Genomic DNA, 21,662 nt, shown 5'->3' with positions numbered 1-21,662 from the left:
ATTTGATTAAAATTTCACAATAATAATTGAACGCAAGTTGAAGTGTTTAAGGGTTTAGTTTGTAACAAAATTCAATACTCTTTTCCAAGAAACTTTTTTTTCAATCATTCAACTTTAAGTGGGAATACTGTTAGGATCAACAACATCCTCCATGGGAGAATAGTGTGGCCAGCTTTGTATCTCCTGGTAGAGTCGATCCCCGGGACATTCGGTAGGTCGCGTCTGTCGATGCCCGATGAGGGTATAGTTGGCCGAGATAAGTTTGTTGTGTAACCCGTACTGGATCAGATCCTTGGTTGCCTCCAACATTTTTGGCGATGGAAGCTCATCTGAAAATATTAGAGTTTTGTGAATAACTTACATAAAAAAAATTCGCAAAAAATCATTACATCTCCAATCACCGATCAGACAGATTCCAATGCTGCGGTCATTGTACCGGGGCGCATGGGCTCCGATCACGTTGAATCCCCGGCCCTCGTAGACGCGGCCATCGCCGCCGACCGCAAAACTGTACCCGATATCGTTCCAGCCCCGATCCAGCTGGTGCATTTGCTGCATCAGCTGCATGGCCTGAATGCAGTCCCGTTCACTGGTACAAGCTGCCGGGATGTAGGAATGGTGAATGATTACGTACGGTATCGGACCGGAAAACTTCTGCACATCCTTGGGCGGCTTGGCATCCCAACCATCTCGCTGGACGTAGGGTACTGAAAACAGAATTTAATAGTTTACTTGTAATATTTATCTCATGAATTTAATTCTTATTCGATACTAATTCAATTAACGCAGATTTGACTGAGTTGACCGTCAATAATTATTACAAAATGTGAATCTGAAGCTTATAAGAGATTTTGGTTTTTTCAGAGGCACGTTTTTGGTTCTGGACTACCCCAAATTTTCATATGCTGCAAAATTGTTGTTCCAAGTGATGCGGAATATTTTCGTTTTTTGTTTCATATTTACGTCTATATAAACACGTACCTTTTTGCCTTTCTTATATAAAGGTATAGTTATCGATCGGTTTGGGAGATCATTAATTATGGATCGTAGATATACCTTTAAAGGTACCTATCGACGAGTTCTGACGATGTCTGTGTTTTTGTGGGTATAAGTGTGATTTTTTTACCCTTTGTTCTCGGCGTTTTTACAAAACTGAGCCGAACAATAAAAATGATTTTTATCTTAAGAAAATGGATTTTTTTTCTCTTCCATCTATAAAAGAAAAAAAAAACAAAACAAATAAACAAACAAACATGACGGAAAACTGTGTAGGATGAAGGAGAAAGCTTCTGTTTCCCAGTCTTAGAGCCGAAGTAATTCATAAACATTTAATATGGTTTTCACAAAGGGGAACGACCTCAAATTCAGGATAATCTCTCATTTCTATCACTCCGTTAGGAATCAGGAAGCTTTTTCGAACGAAAGGAAAAGCTGCATGAACATGGTCAAAATGAAAAACGGCGAAAATGGTAAAAATTATAAACGTGACAAAAATGACGCAAATGACGAACAATTTGAAAACTTGACAAAATCGACATAATTGACAAAATTGACAAAGCTAACTAAATCGAAAATTTTTAAAAGAGTGAAAATAATACCTAACAAAAATGTTAAAATATACTAAATTGACATTATCGACAAAGAAAACTCAAACTTTACAAAAAAAGACAAATTTGACAAAAAATGACAAAATTTTAAAACAAAATAGACAAAATTTCAATTATTGACAAAATTCACAAATTTGATTTAACTTTTTCAAATGTATGTATGTATGTATGTATGTATGTATGTATGTATGTATGTATGTATGTATGTATGTATGTATGTATGTATGTATGTATGTATGTATGAGAACCCACCAGTGGCTGATAGGTCTTTCGACCCGAGGCGGTACGGGAAGTCTCGATCGCACATTCAAATATTGTTCATGCTTAACTCATTAACAATAATTGCAGCACTACCAAGGGGTCCGTTACCACTGGCTTGGGACAGGTTTGACTCATCTCACTCCCTTCCAACTGTTCGAAAAAAATAAAGAATCCTAAAAAGATACCTAAGTAGTCCATTCCTAATTCCAAATTTGCCGAGATACTCCGGCTGGCTTGAACCCACAATCCATTGTATATCAATCTTCCGATCGTTTAATGTCCTGTCCATTCACCCCATTAAACCCCATAATAGAGTTAAGCTATTTTATGATATAACAAATTGATAATATTGTTTCATATATTACCTTATTACCACCTGCAATTCCATTTCATATTAGTTATACTCCCTGTTTTCAAAGGAACTCGAAAATTCCTCCATATACAAATTAAAAAAAAAACAAAAATCAAGCATATTATTGCAGTTTATTTGTCTTTTAAAATTAAACTAAACAGGATATGGACGCAGCAAGCCTAGCATTATCAGATTTCAGTCTGGCAAAAGCATGGGAAAGAAAAAAATCTACTAAAACCGACGATCGCTAATGTTTTACTTTTGTTTCCAAATTATAATCTTTATGTATTCTTTTATCACTTTCATATAAGAGATGATAAATTTCACAACATAATTTGCGTTTTACATAGATTCATATCAAGTCGGAATTGCAAATGGTAATAAAAAAAAGTGTAAGGAACGAGCTCACCAATTTTTAAGCAGCAAAATCCGTATCGGCTGACAAACACTCCAATCAGGTATTCTTCCCACGGATTGAATCAAATCAAATGGGGATAAAAACATTTTTTCCGGAAAACCTGTGTTCTTCTTCCAATAAATATTATAAGAACTAACGTTTGTTTTACTCTACTACACTTTCACATTACGTTCAAGAACTCGATGTCTTAATTTATGAATGATTCTTGAACAACACCATTTAAAACAGCAACTGTACATGTCCCTAAAAAAGTGACCAAAAATAACGGGTCGAGCTCACCAATTTTTTAACAGCAGCGGCGCATCAGCCACTGACTTTTATCATCCAAACCAAATCGGATTGAGATCTGATGGAACAACTCTTCCCCAGACTACCCGTAATTTATTTCACTCAACTTATACACAATCGGTTGCACTCTCGTATCACCATCAATTTCAACGTATTTTATTGAAAGAGGGTGCATTTTTAATTTTAATTTTGGGAAAAATTTACAGCCGAAAAAAAAACATGTCTTGACAATTCAGCAAACGCCTACTATCAATTTGATTTAACTTTTTCAAATATGTAAAAAATGACAATTATGAAAATGTCAAAATTGTCAGAAAAGCAAACAGTTTTCAAAAATGACACAATTCACAAATTTGACAAAAATAAAACTAAAAAAGATTAAAAAATCAAACAGTACCGTTCATAATTGTATAGAAGTTGGAAGCTCGCGCTCTGTCATCTTGAATTTAAACTTCCATAACTTTTTTCTCAGATGATATTTTTTGATCAAATTTTTTGCGTAAGATAGATCAACTATCACACTATCATGTCACGAAATTCGAGCTTTCTAAAGATTTTGTGACCAGAGATAGAGTCATTCTACAAAAATCGGACTTTTTGGACTTTCTGAGATATTGCAGTTTGAATGTAAAAAGTCCAAAAAGTCCGATTTTCGTAGAATTACTATATCTCTGGCCACACAATTTTTATAAAGCTCATGTTTTGTGATATAATAGTGTGATAGTTGATCTAACTTACGCATAAAATTTGATCAAAAAATATCATCAGAGTAAAAAGTTATGGAAGTTCAAAGTCAAAGTGACAGAGCGAGTGCTTCCAATTTCGATACAACGGTACTGTATCTGACAAAATTGACAAGACCGACAAAAAACGTCAAAAAATGACAAAAGTGACAAAGATGACAAAATTTCCAAAAAATACAAAATTCATAAACTTGATAAATCTGATAAATTAGGCAAAAATAAAAAATCTAAAAATTTTGACAAAATCACATAAACTGACAAAAATGATCAAAATTAATGAAAATGTTATAAATTATCAAAATTGACAATATTCACAACAAAAGTAAAAAAATGACAAATTTAACATGGATGACAAAAATGACATCTAAATTGAAAACAAAAGGGGTTGGTCTATTTTTTAATATTGTTTATTTTATCAATTTTAGCAGTTTTACCAATTTAGTTAGTTTTATCAATTTGATCAATTTTTTTTTGTAATGTCATGAAACCGATGGTTAACCATTAAATCGCTGCCAAAAATGACTTTTTGCTCTCATATGTTTTTCCGATGCGTTTTAGGTCACCAAGTATCAGCGTAAAATTTGAGATGGTTTGGTTGAATCCTGAGTTAGCGCAATGCGTTTCAATTTTGTATGGAAATTTGTATGGAAGAAGAAATTTTTGCACATTAAATCATCCAGAAAATTCAATTTAGCTTGAAATAAAGTTGGTCTTTCAGTTTTGGTTTTCACTATTCTTAAGCTTCATTTTCTGCCAACATGACAAGCAGCTAAGGATTTCATGAAAAAAGTTATAACCATTTCAAAATTAAAATCTGCATGCAAAAATGGCAGACTTTGTTTACTAGAGCTTTTATTAATTTGATGCTATGTTTTTGCAAAGTTTATATGAATCAATAAATCCCCTGGCTATAAAAACCGGTTTTTTGATATTTTTATTCTCATCCTAAGGTTTCACAGCTTTCAAATAAGCAGTCAAAAACGCAAAAATTAAAAAAAAAATTAAATTTTTTTTTGTATAACATCAAATATGTTTTCTGGGGTACAAGTTACATGAATTGTACTGCAAGAATTAAGAAGTATATTTCATCCAAAGATATATTTTTTGGAACTTTCAGCATATCTCTGGCGATTTTTGAATGAAAAATTTTGTTTCCCCATACAAAATTAAATTCGTTGCGCTAATTTAGGACTGAATGGATCGCTTCCAAAATTTTTATTGCTATTTCTGGCAGCAAAAACAACCAAAAACAAGTTATGGGAGGTTTAAAAATTTTAGAATTTGAAATTTCCAATCAAAGCTTGCAGGGGTCTATTGACCATCTTTTTAAAATTGTTTTCTTTAGTTTTATGTTGGATTTGTCTAAGGTTACCATATGCTGTGACTTCAAAAATGGTACTTTGAAATTAATATTATTCAAAAAAAAAATTTTAGAAACGTGATATACACGATGTTCCAGACATTACCAAACCGCCAATTTGTTTTAAATGTAATTTATTTGAAAATTATGATTATTTTCAAAAACTGTAATCCTATAAAGAATTTTGATATTTTATTTTTTAAATTAATTTTGGATTTACTGCGTTCTAAATTTTTTATCATAATTTTATGATTCATAATTTATTATTATTCTGTGTTATAAAGGGTGATACGATCAAAATTTGATCAAGAGAAAACGCGTGTAAATCGGTGAAATCGTTTATTTAAAAATTCAAATTAAACACTCTATCACGTAAATTTTTTGGTTGGCAGTCCCGGAAGCTATAGAATGCTGCTTTTCAAGCCACATGTACAGGTGGCTTGCCAAACCAGATATTTCTTCGCGAACTTTGACAGTTTCATGTGCTTGAAAATATCTGCTACCTTTCCCCTTCCTTTTGCCGTATAAAACTCCTGTCCCGGAAGCTGCTTGTATGTAGTCGGCTTTGACGTAGGTTTCGTCGTCCATTACCACGCAGTCAAACTTCGTCCGCATCGTCGTGTACAGCCTCCGGGATCGCGCATTTACCGTCGTATTTTGTTAATCATCGCGATTTGGAGTCACTACCTTCTTGTATGTCGGTAGCCCGGCTCGTTTTTTGGCTCGATGCACGGTTGAAGACGATACACCCAGCTTATTTGCCGCATCTCGGAGAGAAAGGTTAGGGTTTCGCTTGAAACTACCTGCAACTCTCTTTGTCGTCTCAGCGGCTTCCGGTTTTCGATTTCCACCCGATCCAGACTTCCTGGCTGTCGACGAACGTTTCCCAAACACTTTAATTACATTTGTAACGGTTGATTTGGCAACTTTTAGCGATTTTGCCAGCTTTGCGTGCGAGTAGCTCGGATTTTCGCGATGCGTGAGCAAAATTTTGGTACGCTGCTCTTCTTCCTTGGATGGCATTTTACAACTGAAGAGTGAATTCCAAAATCAAAATAGGAGCAACATTCTACACACACACACCTTCAAAATGAGGGGTGTTCAGGTTTTTTAAATGCAAAATTGAAAGAAATACGTCAAGTTGATAATGACCAAATTTTGAGCGTATCACTCTTTATGTATCCCATGAGTAATTTTTTCCTTGTACCTATATGTAAGAAAGCTACTCCCCACTGTCAAGTGCATTAAATCGAGTTTTTCCATTAACATTTGTTTAAACTAAAATTGTTTAAAATTCATACGAGATGATAAAGTCTCGTACTTTTTTGCGACCTATTTCTTTCACCATTTGTGAACCCCAACATAATGTTCTGTGCGGGAAAATATTTACAACATTCCTTACCAACACAAAATTAGAACAACAATAAATCGATTCCAAACGGTGATTCCCATTGACTGTCTCTTAAAAACACATTAATCATCACATCGGATTTAAATGATCCATTGAATTAAATTTCACTTTAAAATAATCTCACACACGCTCGCTCACCGTAGTTAAGTACCTTTCATTGATAATCGCTCGTAATTAGCTGCCATGGCCTCGACTAGAATCGCGGATAGCGCACACAACACGATTGTTGACGCGACCAAACGATACTGACTACCAGCAGCTGATGGAAGGTAACGCGGATTCCGATTCATGATCTCACTCGCCGTGTGTCGCGACGACAGATACTCGGGATATAGTAAACAACCGATCCCGAAACACCTAGATATCTGACTGACTACTGGTTGGGAAAATTTCTCCACCATATGTATTAAAAATTCTACCAGTAGCAGCAGCAGTTCAACAGATTCTTGTGGAGAGTCCAGCAGTGTAGCTGAGTCAATTCTTGGCGAAATTTTCCTTCAGTCAATCGTTCTATTCAACGAATAATTCTACTTCATGAGTTCAAGTCGAATGTAGGAGCAGTCACCCTCAGTGCTATCACTCAGATTGGTAACACCTTCACTTCGCATTCACATCAGACGTCAGCGATTAGAGCGAGCCCATCAACACAGGTTCCATGGGAAATGTAGGAAATTATAATGAAAGAAAAAAACGCGGGAAATTGTTATCGATAACAACAGAATGAAAATAAAAATCCCCGAAACTTAGCCCAGTAACAGTGGGTCAACTTTCCTTCTAAAGTGGTTAGAATTGTTAGTTCGTTCAGAAATTTGTGTGTGAGGTTTTTTCTTGAATTTAGATTAACCTTGCAGAAAACTTTCAATCGGTTTCGATCCAGCATCTCTGGCGCGTCAGGTCGAAATATAACCAGCTTAGAATTCTTTAACGTAAATTTCAACCAACTGGTTTATGGTTCGATCAACCTTCAAACTGCACCGATGATCGCACTTTGCGTACCATTTTTTATTTGATTTGTTATTTTCGATTTGTTGAATGGGTTCCCTCGTGTGTCTTTTTTTCCTCTGCTATGTTTATCAGTCTGGCTGGACACCCGTGGTGTCTGGCTGAAAAATCACCGAGTTTGTCAGATGTTCATATGTACGTTGGTATATCATCACATACTTATCATCGCAGAGGCTCGTTCAGTTTTGAGGTCATGTCTCTCTGCGGTATGATACTATCTTCGCTACCGGTATTCTGGGGTTCCTGCGAGAAATTGGTCGTTGGCAATGAGATGATCGATCGGCATCGATCATTCGATGTATTATTGAATGGAGTGTTGAACCTGAGATAACAGGCCTCGAGTGTTGAAAATTCTTGTTTAAATCTCCTCCCTCCAGCGAAAAAGTGGAGCTGCCATACAAACCAAACACAATTCCTGGCATAACTCAAGAACTAATCAAACTTCAAATAGAACCAAATTCAGCGTATGAAAGTATTCGCAGTCTGAGGAGTTTCTTACCTTAAGAATACCTCCCATAAAATAAAACTCATATTTTGGTTGTATGGACACGAAGGCCAAAACGTTGACAAAGTGCCACAAATAAATAAATAAAATAAATATTTTGGTTATAACTCGAGAACTAATTAACCCAAGTAACACTTTTAGCTATATTATGGTCAGTTCAACTTCGTTAGAGATATATGTAGCATTAATCTTCATTAAAAGCTTAAGCGCATTCTATACATTACCAGAACTCTGATAGAGCTAAAATTTTGCCCTGTTCTAGAAACGTCATCATTACTTTTGTAATCTTCGATAAAATCATTATGAAATGTTGGTCTCCAAAGCTTTTATAAAGTTTTCATAAAACAGGTTAAATGTTTATGAAACAGTATCTACAAAAAAGTCTCGTCAAATCTCTAGAAAAAAAGGGCTAAACGACTAGAAGTCGAATTTCGCTATCTGACGCCAACGTGATATAAACGCTGTTTATCACGGAAAATCGCATTAAACTCCCAGAGAAAGAGTATCACGATGACGGACGAATCGAGTTAGTCTTTTGACGGTTTTCGGAACGAAAAGTTGTGTTTGTGCTTGGAGAGAAAAACAAAGTGCAATGTTATAAAAAATCCGAAAAGTTTGGTAAAAAGTGCGACAATGAGTATTGGGTTAAAGGGCTTAACTAAAGAAGACGAATTTCGCTACCTGTTTCGACTTCTTCTAGTTTATCCCTTTCACCCAATACTCATGTTGTGGGAGTTTCATGCGATTTTAAGTCATTTACGGCTTATCAAGTTCAGCGGAAGCCGTCATCTTGGATTTCAAGACAGCGTCAGAATTCCAAATTTGACTTCTTGTATAGTTTTTTCAACCAGTACTCATATTGTGGGGCTTTCATTTGATTTCAGTGAGTTACAGCCAATTTGATTTCTTCTTGTTTAGCCCTTTAATCCCATATTATGTGGGTTTCAAGCTATTATCTGTAATATACAGGTTTGGATAGAAAAGATTTCAAAATGGTTTCAGAGCAAAATTCGATTTGTACTTGTTGAGCCTTTTCAACTAATATTAATATTCCGGGGGTTTCATGCGATTTTCAACCATTTACAGCATTTTCAAGTTGAGCGGATGAAACCATCTTGGATTTCAAGATGGCGTCGGATAACGAAATTCGACTTCTACTCGTTTAGTCCTTTCTCCCAATACCTATCGTGGATGTTTCATGAGATAGTCAGTCATTCGGAGCTTTGAAAAGAAAAGCGGAAGCCGCCATCTTTGATTAATGATGGCATCAAGCAACAATTTTTTTCTGCTATTGGTTGACCCTTTCAATACTCATATTGTTGAGATATTCATACCACTTCCGCTGATTTGAAGTATTTCAAATTTAACTCAAAAATATCACACATGACTTATCAAAAAATTGGAGCTACAACTCAAATAAGTGATGCAATCTAGCCTGAGTGAGCGTGTCCTGTTTTGACATCTTGAGAGATGTACCGAATAGGTATTTGCCAACGGCTGAATACCGAATATTGACCTTTTCAACTATTCGGAGTTTTAATGAAAAAAGGGATTATTTCAATTTCCTTCTATTTCTTCCACTCTAATTTCCCTTATGTTTTGAGTCGATTATTTTCAACCAGGAAGGACATCAAAGACTAGTCGCTTCTAGGGAGTTTAACACCAAAGAGATTGGGCTTCTGTTGCTTGTTTGATAACAAATTAGATGAAGGTGGAATTAAGGACATTTATTTTTAGAATAGTTGTTTAAAACAACGATGATATTTAACCTGAAGCATGTCATACTTTCACCCATACGTATCCACATGGTCAGACAATTTAGGCCTATTTTTGAAAAAAAAAAAATAAAAAAGGGCAAATCTGAACAAAAATAAGACTTCATTCTTAAACATACCAAATGAAAAAGCAAGAAAACTATTCAAAATTGTAAGTTTTCATTGAATCACAGCAGTAGTGTAAAAATTTTATCTAACGATAAAACAAAAATGTATGTGCATTTTGTAATTTCTTAGACATCGTTTTTGAACACAAAATCTTAAAAATTGAGTTTTTTTATTTTATTTAGCAAATAATCTGAATAAAACTGGGCAAAATACGAAATTTTTTAAAAAATATCTTGGCATCCTGGCCAGAGTTTACGTATCGCGTTTTCTTACTGGAATTATGGGCAAGCCTTGTTATATCAAGAAGATCTGGAACAACCGATAATGAAAGTATAAAGCGATACTCGTCAGCATACACCTAAGATGTTTTGCTGAAAACATAAGTTTTTGATGATTGTGTAGCCCTTTCAACATTACTTTTGGATATATAATAAATTATCCAAAATCATTTTTAAAAAAAATTGACAAGTCTGTTATTGTATAAATTTAAATAATAAATATTCGGCCTATTCGGCTGAACCTAGAACCTAGCTCAACTATTCGGTGAGCCTATAATATTTAGCTTGACGGTTTTTGAGCGGTATTCGGCCTACCGAATATTCGGTACATCTCGGCTTGAAACAAACTTCTTAGTTTATGTTTTATTGGAGTTTTAATAGAGCATCCAGAACTCTTTCTAAACAACTTGAACAGTTTATTTAGAAAAAGCACGTAAAAACTTCATTAGCGTTCTCAGAACTATCTGAAAACAAATAGTCGAAGTAAAAATCTAAGCATTTTCATGACCATAATAAAACAGTGCATTGCATTGCATTTAAAATGCCATAATAAAACCATAATAAAACTTTCAAAATTATAGTGTTACTTGGGAAGCTAAGTGCAAGTATTCGTTTTTGTTCGAAAGCTTTTCCATCTAAGGAGAAAAGTTCCCTTACAGTTTAAATTTGAAGCAAATTCCGTAAACTGTTTATGTTTTTGATGTGTTTACTGTTTTTGCGATACTCATAGAAAACAAAATTGTAACTCAACTAATAATATTTTAGGAATTGGCAATCCCAATTGAGACTAGAACTCATAATAAGTCTAGATTCCATCCCGCATTACCAACCAAACGCGTACCTTTGTCTACTGCTCTAGCTGAACTTGTTAGGAAGTGGATGTTCATTTTCTAAAAAAATATATTCTATGATTATTTAAAATGGGGAACGTGAGGGGGCTTCCATACAATATTTTCGGCATAACTCGAAAGCTAAACACGCAAATGAAATCAAATTTGCTACGGGAGGATATTTGGAAACGATATTTTTTAGGGGAAATTGAAAGGAAGGAAGAGAGGGAGCTCCCATAGGGGGGAGTGGGGTATCGTGGGCCACTCTTTTTCTTTGCTTCTTAACTTCTTTATTATAAAAGACTAGCTGACCCGGTGTGCTTTGCTACACCTTTATAAAATTATGATTACATATTATTTATATTTTTAACTAATTTTCAGAAACTTGATATCTTAATTTGTTTCCAAGATTTTAAATTTAAAATCTGATTGTAAAAGCTTCACGAGTTCTTCAATTAATTAATTAATTTAATCAATTAGTTAATATACATTTCCCACCTTCTCCCCCTTCCAATGCGGGAACATTTGGAGCATTTGCAACATTTGGCTTTATTTGTTAGATAAGAGTTTTCGAGTTATGTCAAATAAAATATGAATATGCTTCCGTCTTTCTTCCCAACTACGCTCTAAAAAGGGAAAGTTTCAAACTATCCATACGCAAATAACCTATCTTATAAAATATGGTTCCATTGCTTTATATGTTTTCGATTTATGCCAAAAAACTGATAAGGAACTCCTTCTGTCCGTCCCATCCTCCACTGCCGGAATGAAGTCGGGGCCTTTAATAATCATACCCATTTCTTCCGTGCCCAAAAACAAAATTAATCACATTGGTTGAAAAATTAAAAAAATATATGAAACCCCTTGCTTTCCTACCCTCTTCACACTGCAAGGCGTGAGGATCTATAACAATCGTAGAAACATATCTCATACTCAAATATCTTTTCCATGCCATACTTGTTTCCATTTGCTGGCTTTGTCAAAATAAATTTAGAACTTATGCTAACAAAATTGTATTGAAGAAGGGTGTCGTCTAAAATAATCATAGAACCATATCAAAAAAAATTCTCATGTCATTTTTTGTCCATTTGTTGACGAATTCTTGGGTAATGCAAAAAAAAAATATATGAAAGCCTTCGTCCCCCCTTTCTGTATCGTCGATCCTATGCTCCTACTGCAAGAAAAGAATGGTTTCAAATAATTATAGAAATATTTCTTGTATTTAAAATACCATCCCATGCCAAATTAGGTTCCATTTGCTTGGTTAGTTGGTTAATCGATTAAGAGAGTGAAATTAACCCCATTTCCCAAATCCCATTTTCAATCTCTCCATTGGATGGAGTGGTGAGTACTTAACATACATAGACATTCTTGACCTTAAGTACCCTTTTATGCCACATTTGATTTCATTTGCTCGATTCACTTTCAAGTTATGCAAAATATGTATGGAAGCCCCCTTTCCTAATTTATATATCCCCGCTGAAAGAATGAAGAAGCTTCAATTTATCATATAATCATTTCTCGTATTCAAATACCCTCCCATTCCGAATTTGGTTCCATTTCTCGATAAGTTAAGTAGAAAATTTTATGGAAGCTCCCCCCCCCCCCCCCCTGGAAGAAGGGAGGTGTCTCAAATAACCATAGAAACATTTTTCGTATTCAAATATTTTTACATGCCAAATTTGATTCCATTTGCTTGCTTTGTTCTCGATTTATAAAAAAAAAAATTTAAGAGAGCCCCCCTTCACCCTTCCTATCTCCTTCGTACCGAAATACACTTCCATGCCAAATTTGATTCCATTTGCATAATCAGTTCTCTCGAGTTATATATTACATACTTTTATTTGAGAGACCCGAAACTATTATAGGAACCTTCCCCGGCCTAAAATACCTCCATCTGTAAAGTTTCACGCAAATCGGTTCAGTAGTTTTCGAGTCTATAGGGAGACAGTCAGAAAGTATTTGATATCATATAAATGAATAATAGAACCGGTTTTGCCAGTACAATATAACTGCTTCTACTAAGTTTAACAGATTAGTTCCATGATTTTTTTTGAGTTTAAATGATTTCAAAAATCGAATTTAAACGTCTTTTAATAAAACAAACTATATAAAGGAAAACTGCAATAGTTTATTAATAAATTAAATGTTTTCAACGGTTTTTCTATAAGTAAAATAGGTAATTTTTATACAAAAAGTGTATTTTCAATCATTCAAATCTCTACTAGTTCCACCGATTTCCCCGCTAATTTCAAATGAAAATGGTTCCGCTTATCATCAAAAATAATCACGAAAAAGGGGGTATTGCGAAAATGTGCACTTTTTGATGGAGGAGCCTTCAAAAATTGCCAATAAAATACACTAAATGCTTTCTATAGAGCTTCAGCAACTTTTAAACTCATCATAATGTATGAGACAATTGTAGATCGTGGCTTGTTACAACTATGTTTCAAAGACTGCGAACCATTCCATCCAATCTACAACGTGTCAGGTTCAAAAAACTGTTTTTTCATGAGATTTTTTTTACTTTGACTGTAACTTCTGAGGGTGATGTGATAGGACTTTGACATATTCAACGAACTTATGTATTTTGATCAGATAAACAACTTTGTCGAAAACATCAAAGCCCTAATTTGAAAAACAAAAAAGTTAGCATTTTTATCTCGCTATTGGTGGAACCTTCGGCAAAAATTTTGATACTAGAATATGCTCCATGTAAAACTGAACAGTGTTGCTGAAGACACCGAATGTCTATCTCTTCATCCCTGGGCGCTATTAATTTCGTACAGCTAGATTGATGTTCTGCACCACTGATGATGATGATAACTCAAAAGTTAGAAATTGGCCAATGAAATTGAATTGTATAAAACTCAAAACCTCAGGTTTAATAATCTAATCAATTTTCAAATCCCCCATTTAAATTTCTCGAAGGTTATTGAAGCTCTGAAATCGCAGCCTTAGCCTTATAACTCGGAGTCTAATTAATTTTTCTTCTCTCCAAAAATATGAAACTGGTTGGCTTTTAAAAGCTTGAATTTATGGAAATTGGTTCATCAGTTTTTCAGCACTCAGTCCGAACAGTTATTCAGCAGAAGAAGTCAATTCATTGTTCACTGTTCAGTTCACTGTTTGTTTTTGTAGACCCTCAAATCCCCCCAGCAGCGGTAAAGAGCACTACAGCCACTACAATTTTAGTCAATATAATCCTAACAGGTTTGTAGTATTTTTAATCCAACATTTAGGCTCATTAGTGGATCCAAATATCTCGAACCGGTACCACGTGCTTTAAACAATAGAAGAAAAAAAAAACATCCGCCAAAATTTCCCCTTTCAAATTGTTAATGCTTAGCAAGCTTTGATTTGCTATCCAGTACACGTGAACTCTGGATGGTTGCTTCTAATCAATGTGGTACAAAGAAGGTGATGAACAAAAACGCACACTATTACTCGTTATTCAAAAAGTAAAAAGGGGCTTCTAATGTCCGGCCCATAGTCATGGTGAAAATAACCCCGCCAAAGGAAACGAAAATTGCTTGATAGAATGGGTGCCATGACTTTTGGTTCGTGAGAATAAAAACAAAAGTTGTATGGGAGCCTCAAGTCGCCAAAATTCGCCTCGTCAACGCTTGATTTATTCCTAATTTTTCAAATTTTAATTTTTAACGTTAACGTCTAACTAATTCATACATTAAATTTTTTGTTATCCATAATGGAAACTTTTAAAACATCCAATACACTTTCTAAGCACAAATTTCAACTACGACGTGCGTAATTTGTCCTTTTGAGGTTTCAACACATCAATTATTCCAATACTTACGACACGCAGCTATTCCGCTGAAATTCCAAACCACCGTAACCGTCAAAACAGCTGTTAGGCATCCTTGAATTGATACCATTGTGATGCTTGTGGGGCTCCTATTTTACCCGACTAATCTTTAACTCGAACGCGAATATCGCCAATAACTGAGAAACAGTCCCAGGCAGCAGATCCTACCCAGACGCGATCGATCTGCCTTGCTTCCAGCCCAAGCGGGACAATTCACGCAACTGAGCATTCATTCATCATTGGTGCGGCATTTTTTGACACTACATAGGCAGGTACCTACTTATCATTTGCGACCTCCTCACCTTCCCGCGTTTTGACACTTGAAATTTGCCGGAACGTTTTAGCGCAAAAGAGCAACGACTCGATTCAACTCGACTCCGCTTCCTTATCAAAAGTCGATTTGTAAACCACCAACCAGTTAAGTTTTCAGCTATGTATGCTTTCGAGCGCGCACAGATGATTTTTTCTTTATTTGCTGGAAGCAAATATTTAATACACTTGAAAATTTGTTTGTGACCGGGGACAAAAAATAAAATAATCTAATGACTTGGCGTTTAATTGTTCCGCTTAGAAGGCGCATACACTTTGTGTTCAAGTTGTTGGTGAATGTGAACTATAGCACCACGCTCGATGATTTTATAAGTTCGTTAGCCGGATATTTGCACACGTGAAAATTTCTTCCACAACCCGCCGTCAGTCACTTCTCTATCTGTTTCTGGTGCCCATTTTTCCCCACTCGCAAGTGAAAAAAAAGTCATCCGAATACAATTAAATGCGCTGCACGACAAATGGAACACGTGTCAAAGGGTGGGGGTATTCAGATAGATGTGCAGAAAAATCACAATTATTCAATTAATATAAGCAACCAGATAGCCTGATCTTTGCAGCAATTGAAAATAACTCAGCTTGCCAATCGGAGAATTCAAACTTCAAACTTCGAAGCTCTAGCTTGGAGTGGTTTGTTCAGATGGTAGCGTATAGGAATTTATACTCTTCATACCATCGATCAGGATCGATCGTCTGGCGTTTTGCCATCTGGATCTCTCTCTACACCAGTACGTCAACGAACCCTGAATGAATTCCACTTCTTGAATCAATTGTAGAAACATTGAGTGTACTCCGTGAACTGTAATAATGTAATCGAGAAAAATCCCCTGTAAATCGTGGAAAAGTCCAAGAAATAAATTAGAAGATCAAAACTAAATCTTAAAATGAATTCTGCACTTTATGTCAAGAAATAACATAGTGTCCAGGGTCATAGGAAAACGGGCGTGAGTAACGTTCATATGAGTAAATTTGAACTTTTAGGTTTGTATGGGTAAATTGAAGATTTTATACTGCAAAGTCAACATCATTTTTGTTTCTTCTGTGGAACCGAGCCTGCTTATGATTTTTGTGCCAATTTATAAATTCTCTATCGGGTATTTTCTGCTGAACAACTTTGGTGAGAACCATAATTCGTCGTATCTTATTAGGCAGAAAAGTTATCAACTGTTCATCAGGGGTAATAAGTCTTTTGGCATCATTTAAAAACAATAAATTCAATTGACATCATTGCTTGGTGCCTCGCGAAGTATTGATTGAAAGAAGTCATGCAATACCTCGCAAGGCACCAAGCAGTGATGTCAATCGAATTTATTGTTTTTGAATGCCAAAAGACATGCCCCCATTCAACATCTAATAGATTTTTTGTCTAAAAAGATACGAAGTTAAAGTTTTCTAAAAAGTTGTACAACGGAAAATTTTCTTTAGAGAATTTATAACTGGCACAAAATTCATAAGCAGGCTCGGTTCCACAGAAGAAACAAAAATGATATTGATTTTCCAATACAAAATATTCGATTTCTCATACAAACTTAAAAGTTCAAATTTACTCATGTAAACGTTACAAAATTCTGCAAAAAATCATAGATGAGTTTGGAAAGCTTTTTAGACATTAGCGTTTGAGAAATTCAAAAATGACCCCAAATCTACTGTAACACATGTACGTAATCCGAAGTGTAGCAGAAATTGCACATGTTTAGACTGCGGTTGCCAGAAATTTTTCAGCATGTTTTCGGGCTGGTAAAATTCCGACTATTTTATCTAAAAACCTGGGAATATCCGGACATTTGATTTCAAAACCCTGAAATTATAGTGTGTCCCATTATGTCGAAGCACGATTTTGATAAACTCTGCTCATTCCGGTTAACGTTTAAACAGGTGATTTCCACTGTGTGCTGTTGTTTACAGTTCATCTTAAAACCACTGATCATACTGACAGGATACTTAGAACAAAAATTCGATCATTTTCTGGCTATTTTTTTTCGTCAAATTTAGCAGGTTCGCAATACCGACGGCAGGTGGCGAACCTATAATTTTTCCGGTAGAAATGCCCTGTAGAAAAAATGTAGTTGTTTTGCACGATTTTATCGTCTGAATTGCCTGTTTTTTTGCGAAAGTCGGGTGGCACGTTCTAACTGGGAAAAGCATTTCTTCAAATCGATCGATGCGCACTCTGGAATCGATATTGCGTACTATCGATTCCAGAGTGCGTGAATTATCCAAAAAACGAAATCGACTGTCCAGTCAGTATGGTCAGTGTTAAAACTCTGTGGCCCTTATTCTGCGCCGCGCGTGACGTGATGATAGTCGAGTCACCCAAGTCACTCTTTTCCAGTAGTCGGTTTGAGTGAGGAACGTCACTTAGGATGAACTTTTTGAGTTCTTACCCTATTCTCGTAGTCACCGTTGGTGAGAATCGTCGCATTCGGGTGACGATTTTAGGTAACAATTGTCGGTACCTTTTCAGGTGGTGACAAGATAAAAATGTAATGAAAAATAACGAAAATTATTGTATAGCGGAGATATTAGAGTTGTTGAAGTTCAATCAAAAGTTGAAACCCCGAGGCATATCCATAATTTTTCATCTTTTTTTAGTTAACGTACACGGAAAATAATAAAAAGGTTAAATTTACCGAGATAGCAAGGTGAATGCTCGTGAAAGCCAAAAAGGTAACTTCTACCTCTTGGAGGTGAAACTCACCTTACAGCGCGGTAAAATTTACCTGAATCGAGGTTGGAAAAAGGTACAATTCACCAAGAAAAAAGGTGAATCAAAAAAAGGTAAATCCTACCTCGTAGCGAGGTGAAGTTCACCTGAATTATGCTGAATAAAAAAGTATAATTCACCTAAAAAAAAAGGTAAAACCAAATAAGTTAAAACTTACCTCGTAGCGAGGTGAAGTTGACCTGGATTGAGTTAAACAAAACGGTACAATCCATCTCGAAAAAAAGTAGCTATTTACCAAACCCGTTTATTGAGGTTAAGCTATTTTGTCGTTCAGGAAGGAAGTTTTGCTTCGTGCCCAATATGTGAAAATCGGAACAAAATGGTAAGTGTTTTCTTAGATATCATTTAGTTGTGATGGTTCTCGTTGAAAACTTTGCTTTTTTTCAGACCGGCCCACAGAGCGAAGAAGGACATGAATGTGTTAACGCAATGCAGAAGGATTCAGCGGCCATGGTGGCTCGGGAGAACGCGAAAGCCGAATTGTCACGAGCCTGGCAAAAAAAAGGACTTGCCTCAATTATTTTTTAAAAACGGGGATACGTTCCAAATATTAATATAAGGTGAAAGTCCCAATTTATTTGAAATAAATATCAAATTTTGAATGAATTTTGTTTTTTTATTGAGGAAACCAATCAAACGAACTGGCATTTACCTTTTAAATCAGTGAATTGGAAAACGGTATTGTTTACTATTTTGCTAGGTGAACGCGAAAAAGGTAGAATTTACCTTTTTACTAGGAGAATTCAAAAAAGGTAGAATTTACCTTTTCGCTAGGTGAATGAAAAAAAGGTAAAATTTACCTCGAAAGAAGGGTGGAAAAAATCACCTCGCAAAAAGGTAAATTTTACCTTTTTTTTAAATTTTCCGTGTACATAACTTTTTCTACGTTTTAATACGCATCTCAAAATTTTTTGAATTTGGTGTAAAATAAAGTTCTACAAACTGAAACTAGACACAGTGGCCCTTATTCTGCTCCGCGCGTGACGTGATGATTGTCACCACACCTCGGAGTCACCGTGAGATGTTACTTTATTCCCGTGATCGATGTGGGTAAAGTGACAGAGGTTCATTCTAGGTGAGTGACCGAATGAACACATCTGTCAAAACGGAAGAATTTAGCTGGTGCTGTTTTGATTTTGCTCTCGCTTCGGATTTCCCGAATTAGTTTTTTGTGTAACGGGTTAAAATTTCGGTTCGAAAATGGCCATCATCGGATTGTACGGTCACAGCAAGCTGCTTGAGGATGATAAACGGACGATTTGTGCGACGTAAAAGGAAATTTCGCTCATCAAAGCTGGATCATATTGCTTAAAAAAATAAAATCAAATGCCGACGGCTCCGAATGGTGCCGGTTTATTTATCCCCAACCGAGGTTACCACCGTGGCATGCCGGAAATTGCCGATCCGTGGCGTACTGATTCCTCACTAATGGAATTTATTGTTATTTTTTAGATTTGTAAAAGTGGTCGCAATCTTAGAACTGAACAAGAACTTACAACATGACTTTGCCATCTTCGAGGCTGCGCCACAGGAAAGTCGTGGTATTCCGTCGAAAAAGCCTTTGGCCAGACTAATTGCTAATATTTTATTTTCAAAGTGTTCTTGTTTTCACGTCTTTTCAAAACTATCATTCTTTATCATTTAACTAACTATTTAGAGCCTTTCATTCCCATGTACATAAATTTTCTGTTAAATTTCTTTTTCGTCACCACCTGAAAAGGTACCGACAATTGTCACCTAAAATCGTCACTCGAATGCGACGATCCTCACCCACGGTGACTACGAGAATAGGGTAAGAACTCACAAAGTTCATCCCTAGTGACGTTCCTCACCTAAACCGACTGCTGGAATAGAGTGACTTGGTTGACTCTACTATCGTCACGTCACGCGAGGCGCAGAATAAGGGCCAGTAATTAAACAAGGCCAAATATATACACGTCGGTTCAATGGTATAACTTATTTTTTAGGGCGACTCATAAATACTTAATATCATCAGTGTTAATATATCGCATATGACTTACGAAAAGAGACGATATATTTCATTATAGCACTTTTATTTGTGATTAAAATTATAGATTCTTTTAATAATGCCCCTATCTTAAAAAAATTTCTAGCCAACAAACTGGAGAAAAAACATGAGTGATGGTCATTTGCCAGAAAACACTGCGTCCAAGCTTTAGACCAAATAAAAACTGAATGATCATCTTAAACTTCAAATATGGAATTAAAAATTCAACAAGAAAACTAAGGAGCAATCTTATCCAAAAAATGGTTCTAAGATTTACGTTTTAACCCAAAACCGTATTCTAAAAACTCAAATCTAAAACCTCAATCAGAAAGTGTAATGTGATATCTGATTCGGAATTGAAATTTATAATCTTAACATTAGATCTTTTGAGGGGTGATATAGGCCCTTATTCTGCGCCGCGCGTGACGTGATGATAGTCGACTCACCCAAGTCACTTGATTCCAGTTGTCACTTAGCCGAGAAACGTCACATCGGATGAACTTTGTGAGTTCTTACCTTATTCTCGTAGTCACCCTGGGTGAGAATCGTCGCATTTGCGTGACGATTTCAGGTGACAATTGTCGGTACCTTTTCAGGTGGTGACGAGATAGAAATTTAATAGAAATTTCATTGAAAACGGAGAAGTTAGGCTGTAAATATTGAATTTCACTACAGTATGATAGTTTAAGAATCAATAAAGAAAAATTCACTTTCAAATTTGAATTTTTAAATCTATTCATACAGCGAAACAATTTTTTACCGACGTTATTAATTAATTCAAGCATATAAAATTGGGCGAAGGTTAATTTTATTTCACTGTTAATATTCAACATGATAAAAAAAACACACTTATATAGCACTTCACTCCATTTTATTCGATTCCCGTCGCTGGGGGAAAATTTCACTTGCACCGAGTAGTGGTGATTTTGGACAAATTAAAGGTTCGGCTTCGAAGTCCTGCCCTAAACAAATCTTCCTCACTCGCAGTATCCCACACCTTTCGCCATGTCCCGCGATAAAATCCGCCTTTTGTGACCCGGCTGGTTGAAGCAGCAGCCATCGCTTGTTGTGCTTTTTTTGTTCTTTTCGATGTGAATTCCGAGTTCAGCGTTTTCACTTAGGGCGCACAAAAATGCCCGTTTTTTTTCTGTTGGTTGCTTGCTGTCACCTTACGACCCGTTGGTGACCAGTTACGAACCGGAATTATCACAAAAAACTTGGAAAATTAGCTCGGAAAATTCGAATTGCGAGCCAAAAAAAATCAATACAGAACAAATTCCACCATTTTGACAGATGTGCTCATTCGGTCACTCACCTAGAATGAACCTCTGTCACTTTACCCGTATCGACTCCGGGAATAAGGTGACAAATCTCACGGTGACTCGAGGTGACGTGACAATCGTCACCTCATGCGCGGCGCAGAATAAGGGCCATAATCAGGACAATTTTGCCGGAAGCATTCGCATCTTTTTCGGTATGTGAACATCCTGTCAGGTGGACTGCTGGGAATCTACAAATGAAAGTTCAAAGTTAGATATGATGGGAAAAGAACTTTTTGGATGATAAACTTAGATTTATGCTAAAATATACGGTGATCATAAAAAATACTTACTGATCGGTGTACGTTAGTGGTGGGTCCCTTGCCATGTTGTTCTTTTATCAGAATCCGGTTCCAGCATCTTATCCAACTGAGCCGTAAAAACGCAATCTTTCGACGGTTTGGTTTTTCCACTATTTAAAATGTTAGCTTGATGCTTTAGGCCAAACTGCTCTATATTTTCCTGGAACACAGGCTTTTCAAGGAATGACTTTGGCAGAATGCACAATCCGGAAGTTGA

At 35.9% G+C, this 21,662-nt stretch overlaps 2 protein-coding genes across 4 annotated transcripts in view; one reads left to right on the top strand and one right to left on the bottom strand.

Annotated features, from left to right (window-relative positions):
• Positions 1–21,662, top strand: part of LOC129755355 (trichoplein keratin filament-binding protein-like) — a 90,683-nt gene that overhangs the window by 63,452 nt on the left and 5,569 nt on the right. The window lies entirely within an intron of this gene.
• Positions 38–15,546, bottom strand: LOC129755362 (peptidoglycan-recognition protein LB-like). Of its 2 annotated transcripts, none has more exons than XM_055751811.1 (3): positions 14,756–15,546; positions 390–707; positions 38–329 (listed from the first exon to the last, which is right to left on the bottom strand). In XM_055751811.1, the coding sequence occupies exons 1-3, from the start codon at positions 14,832–14,834 to the stop codon at positions 115–117; spliced, it is 612 nt and encodes a 203-aa protein (XP_055607786.1). In that variant the 5' UTR covers positions 14,835–15,546; the 3' UTR covers positions 38–114. The 2 variants fall into 2 exon arrangements, with proteins under 2 accessions (XP_055607786.1, XP_055607784.1); XM_055751809.1 differs by lacking the exon at positions 14,756–15,546 and adding an exon at positions 6,592–6,798.

This window comes from Uranotaenia lowii, chromosome 3 (genome assembly GCF_029784155.1).
Source record: "Uranotaenia lowii strain MFRU-FL chromosome 3, ASM2978415v1, whole genome shotgun sequence".
Lineage (NCBI taxonomy): Eukaryota > Metazoa > Arthropoda > Insecta > Diptera > Culicidae > Uranotaenia > Uranotaenia lowii.
Note: the sequence above shows the minus strand (reverse complement) of the source record. Positions and strands in the feature narration are given on the sequence as shown.